Source organism: Rhinolophus sinicus, chromosome 18, assembly GCF_057876585.1.
Source record: "Rhinolophus sinicus isolate RSI-liver-muscle chromosome 18, RSI-T2T, whole genome shotgun sequence".
NCBI classification, from domain to species: Eukaryota; Metazoa; Chordata; class Mammalia; order Chiroptera; family Rhinolophidae; genus Rhinolophus; species Rhinolophus sinicus.
Window position 1 is genome coordinate 110,011,334 of NC_142518.1, and position 5,504 is coordinate 110,016,837.

Genomic DNA, 5,504 nt, shown 5'->3' on the forward strand with positions numbered 1-5,504 from the left:
CTAAAAATATACTAGGTAGAGATGTAAAATGTATTCCTTACTATGAATGAGGATGAAAAAGTGAAAATCCCTGCACTGGACAAGGCAAATGTAAAGAACTGCAAAGCCGCAGGACCTCCCCAAATCCTTGCTGCTGCTCAGCGTCTTCAGTGAAAACTAAACCTTTAGACACACTGTTTCTAAAGTCTCCTTCAGACTGATGAAGGGACGCCATTGAAAGGGGGCCTTCTCTGACCCTCCCCCACGGCCATAGGAGCTGCAGCTCCCCCTCTAGCTTCTGTCCTGGGACTGCATTTTCTGCATGGATTGTGAAGATCCTCGGAGTGAGGACTGAGGGGTCTACCCGCCTCAGAGGGCTTTGCAGAATCCAACTCCCGGTGCTACTGTCAGCTCTGAGGTACCTCGGGCAGGGCAGTCGGTCTGAACAGCCCCCACCACAACCACCCTCCACCCCACCCCGCCTCCACCTCCTCAGGGAACTCAGGGAGTCACAGCCTTCATCTGAGGGCACAGACTCAGGTCACCAGAGGGCAGGGCCCCAGGTCCTGCCAGTCAAGATGGAGATCAGAGTGAACACTTCGGGTTCCCACGGAACCCATCTCTGCTCCTCCGGTCAGTCCTGGCGGACCCAAGAAATGCTGCCCAGATATGACGCAATAACGTCCGGATGTGACGTCCACTGACTTCCGCCTCGGAAGTCTGAGTGAGAGTGTAGAAGATCACACCTGGGAGGCCGGCTTCAGGTCGGTAGAGGGAAGGCGTCCCATGAGGCAGAGAGTCAAACTATGACCCTGAGGGAGAACCGAGGGCCTCCACACCATCCAGGCTCGCCCTGCTGGTAGCACTCAGACCCACAGGGACTGGGTTCTGTGGCTGAGTGCTACCCCCCACAACTCACCCGCCCACCACCACCACCACCCACACTCACATCTTCAGAGAAGTCGGGAACCAAGGACAAGGCCTTAGGGGAGCCACCTCAGGTTGGCAGGGGGCGGGGCCCAGACTTCACCTGAAATAAAGGTGGGGACTAGAGGGAGGGCTGAGGGACCCACAGAATCTATCTCATCCCCTGCTGACAGTCCTGGGAATACCTAGGCTTGGTGGCCTGATGTGATGTCCCCAGACTTCACCTGGGAGTCTCAGGGTAGTGAGGGCCTTGGTCTTAGGTGCCTGGCCTTAGGTCAAGACAGGGAGGTTCCCAGGACCTACCAGGGCTCAACGTGAGGACTCCAAGGGAGGACAAAGGAACTCTGGACCCCAGAACAGTCACTCCTGGGAGGCCCAGAGGACAGGATGACCACACGCGATGTGTCCTGACTTCCGCATCTGGGTCTGAGATACTCTGGGGGCTTGATGTAAAGAGCAGAGCATCAAGTTGGCAGAGGGAGGGCACAGGACCTACCAGAATTAACGTGAGGACCGTGAGGGAGGGCTGAGGACCACAGACCCCAAATCAGAGATGGAGCCTATGCTTCTACACTCGGTCTCTGGAGGTCCCAGAGCAGGATAACAAGATGACATGATTCCTGACTTCTGCCTTGGGGGGTCTTCGGGAGGCAAAGGCCTTGAACTAAGGAGTGTGGCCCTGAGGGATGACTTAGCAGACCCCCACCCCAGACACAGGGGACCCCAGCAGAAGCCTTGCCCTGTGGTTTGTCCTGGGAAGCCAGGAAGGATATCAGGAGAAGTAGCCTCCCCATGTCCTCTTGGAGGGTATCAGCAAGATGGTGGCCTTGTCTTGCAAGGATGTGTCCTCAGGTCAATAGAAGGGATAGTTCCAGGACCTCCCAGGAGTAAATTTGAATACCTTGAGGTGACTCAGGGGACTCCCACTGCAGACAGAGGAACCCCCACTGAAATGGGCCCTGCACCTATCATCCCTGAAGTCCCCAAGCAGGGGTAGCCACAGGTGGTACACCATCTCTGCCTTGGGCTCTTAGGTTCTTCTCCTTCTGAAGGGCAACTCCTGGTCAGCAGAGACAGCTCCATCTGGTCAGCAGAGAAAGGAGTCCCAGGATTTGCCAGGTCTCAAGATAAGGACCCTTGTGAGGATGTAGGGCATGAAGGTGTCCCCACCCCAAAAGATAAGGGACCTTAGAGTCCAGTTTGCCCTGTTCTCAGGCCTGGGAGGATCTGGGCAGGGATGACTGATGTGGCATGCTCCCACGACTGCCATGTGGTTGGGGAAGGGGCTTCTTGGGGATGCAAGGACCTTGGTCTAAGGGGAAACATGAGGTCAATCGAGGGAAAAGTCCCAGGATCGGCCACGTGTCAAGCTGAGGACCATTCGTGAAGCTAGAATGTGCCCCCTCACCCCCATCTCAGAAAAGAAAGGACCGCACAGAGTCTGGCTGTCACCTGTTTTCAGCTCTGAAAGAAACAATGGTCACCCTAAGTGGCATGCTGAGTTCTACCATGGGCGGGACAGTGGGGAGTCCTCAGTGAGGTGAGGTCTTGGTCTAAGGGGGAGAGGTCAGCTATCCCAGGACAGGTGTGAAGAGGAAGGGTAGGTTCTGGCAGGACTAAAGATGAATGACCTACAGGAGGACTGTTGAACCAACTCAGGGTAGATGGCCTGGTCCTCGCTGCCAGGCTTGTGACACTGGCAGGGGTTGGTGTGGGTTGCGATATGGTGCCTCCTCACTTTTATCTTCATGCTCTCAGGGAGGTGAGGACCTTGGTTTGAAAGAACGATATCCGGTCATCTGAGGAAGCACATCTGCTCAACAGAGAGAAGAGAACCAGGTCCTGCCAAGGTGAGTACCCTGAGGGATGAGTAAGTGTACCCTAATCCCCGGAATAAAGAGGGGCCACACAGAAATCTGGCCTGCCCCTACTGTCAGCCCAGGGTCTGGCTGTGCCCCTCCTCATTTCCAGATTGGTTGGCTCAGCTACTGGAGGGCCTTGGTCTGAGGGTCTGGACCCCTGGTAGGGGTCCCGGGGGGAACCCAGCAGTTTCCCCATCCTAGTATCCCTGGGAGGCCCTGGGCAAGTGTGGCCAGATGTGGGGTCCCCCTCACTTCCTTCTGTTTAGTCACAGGGGTATATAGTCTTGTTCTGAGAGTTTTGCCTCGGGCCAGTAGAGTGGGGGAACAGGCCCTGACAGGGAAAAGGTGAGGACCCTGAGTAAACAGAGAGGGGACCATCCACCCCAGTACACAGGAGACCCAACAGTTTCTGACCCCATGACACCCCACTGTCAGCCCCCAAACCTCGGGCTGTGCCACCTGAACCTGAGACGCTGTCTCACTTCCTCCTTTAGGTTCTTAGTGGACAGGCTGCCCAGGAGAGGAGACGTTGTGAGGCCTGAGAGCAACTGTAAAGAGACCTGTAAGTCACCTTGGTCAGAGCCACCTAGGGTGTGTTTCTCAGCTGAGGCCACTCACACTCCCTCCCCCCCAGGTGTGGGTCCCCATCGCCCACCTGCTGCCCACACTCTTGTTGCCTCCTGGCAGGAGTTGTCATGCCTGTGAACCAGATGAATGAGCTGGGCAACCTTGGGGAAGACTATCAGGACCCAACAGAGACGCAGGACCTGTTGGAGGAGCAGCCCTTCGGGGCTGAGGGGGAGGAATACCCCTCCCCCTCCTCCTCCAGCTCTCCCTCCCCCTCTGTCCTGTTCCCTCACAGCCCGGTGGCTGCTCCTGTGGCAGGGAGTCTTCCCCACAGCTCTCAGGGGGCCTGTGGCTCCGCTTCTGCCATGGAAGCCATTCCATGGAGCCAGTCAGACGATGAGGGCTCCAGCAGCCAAGGTGAGGAGAAGCCGAGCGCCTCGGAGGTCCCGGGAGGGGCCAGTTACTCCCCGAGAAGCACCCGGCCTTTCAGCATGAAGAAGCTCTTGACTTACCTGCTCCTGAAGTACCGTGCGAAGGAGCCGACCACACAGGCAGAGATGCTGAGCATCATCCGAGAGCACGAGGACCGGTTCCCCGAGTTCCTCAAACAGGCTTCGCTGTGGCTGCAGCTGCTCTTTGGCATTGATGTGAAGGAAGTGGACGCCAGCAACCACTCCTATGTCATGGTCACCACCCTGGGCCTCAGCTATGATGGGATGGGGAGTGATCGGTGCTGCATGCCCAAGACCAGCCTGCTGGTCATGCTCCTGTGTGTTATTGCTGTGGAGGGAGAACGTGCCCCTGAGGAGAGAGTGTGGGAGGCGCTGAATGATATGGGGGTGTATGACGGGGTGGAGCATTCCATCTATGGGGAACCCAGGGAGCTTATCACCAAGGTTTTGGTGCAGGAACAGTATGTGGAGTATCGGCAGGTGGCCAACACTGAGCCTGCTCGTTATGAGTTCCTGTGGGGTTCCAGGGCCCACGCTGAAACCACCAAGGTGAAAGCCCTGGAGTTTTTGCACAGGCACAGTACCACTGATGCCAGCTCATACCCATCCCTGTCCGAAGAGGCTGAGAACTCTGAGGAAGAGAGGGCCTGAGCCACACGTGCATCCAGGCACATTTCAGGCCCACGCCCAGTAGCTTCTCCTGCTGGGCACGAAGTGAGGCCTATTGTTCACTCTGTGTTTGAGTAGAGAGCCCTCAGCGTTCTAGGTAGTGAGGGCCAGGGAAGTTGGGGAACATGCGTGTAACGTTTTTGGGCTCCTGTGATAACATAGAAATTGATCTATTTTCCTTTAGGAATTTCTCAAATGTTGTTCTTTTTTAATACAAGTTTTAATAAGGTTCAGCATCTAAGTTTGTGAATAACTTTGACCATACGTGCATTGTGCTAAGCAGTTTGAGAGTAAGAGTTGTGCTATTGTGTAACACAAATTGGCACCCCTTCCATCCCAGTTTGTGATCCCGAATGAGATCCCATGGCATTGGAGCAGGATTTCCTTGGAAATGTGAAAGAACTTAGCAGTACAATCGAATGGGTCATGAAACAGAGAAATAAAAGTAAAAGCTTGGTAACTCTCGCTTCTTGTTCCTTTTTGTGTGTCATTCTGTGAAACATTATATGTGTATACCCAGAATTGCTTGGTTCATTCAAGAGAGTCGGAGAGATTTCATCAGAATAAAGAAGAGCCCTGCTCAGTGGTTCACTTATCTCACAGACGTTCACTGAGCCTCTGTCCTCTGGAAGGCCCTGTGTTAGTAGCGGGGACACTAGGATCAGCAGGACACACCCACCCTTGAATGATAGGGTGGGAGCCCCAGTCCTATGGGGAAGGTGGTGAGGGGTCCCCTCAGTCCTAGAGAACAAGTGAAAGAAGGGGAGAGGCGGTGGGGCTCCAGGGGGAGCACGCAAGTGTAAAAGGCCTTAACTCAGGTCGTTTGGGGCTTTGGGAAACTGGTTCCCTGTGTGGGAGATGATTGTGATGAAGCCGGTGGTGGCAGCGGCCACGGTGGGCAAATGGTGTGTCTTGTACGCAAGAGGAAAACCTGGAAAGAAAAACTGCACTTAGCAGTTATTTGGGGGATAGTGGATAAACCAGAGAGCAATCCTCACCTGGGGCAGATAGGGAAGGGGTCCCACACGTTTGTTCCAGGGCAGGTGAA

At 55.2% G+C, this 5,504-nt stretch overlaps 1 protein-coding gene across 1 annotated transcript; it reads left to right on the plus strand.

Annotated features, from left to right (window-relative positions):
• Positions 1–3,463: 3,463 nt before the first annotated feature.
• Positions 3,464–4,438, plus strand: LOC141569543 (melanoma-associated antigen 10-like). Its single transcript, XM_088794962.1, has 2 exons — positions 3,464–3,546; positions 3,631–4,438. The coding sequence occupies exons 1-2, from the start codon at positions 3,464–3,466 to the stop codon at positions 4,436–4,438; spliced, it is 891 nt and encodes a 296-aa protein (XP_088651088.1).
• Positions 4,439–5,504: the final 1,066 nt, after the last annotated feature.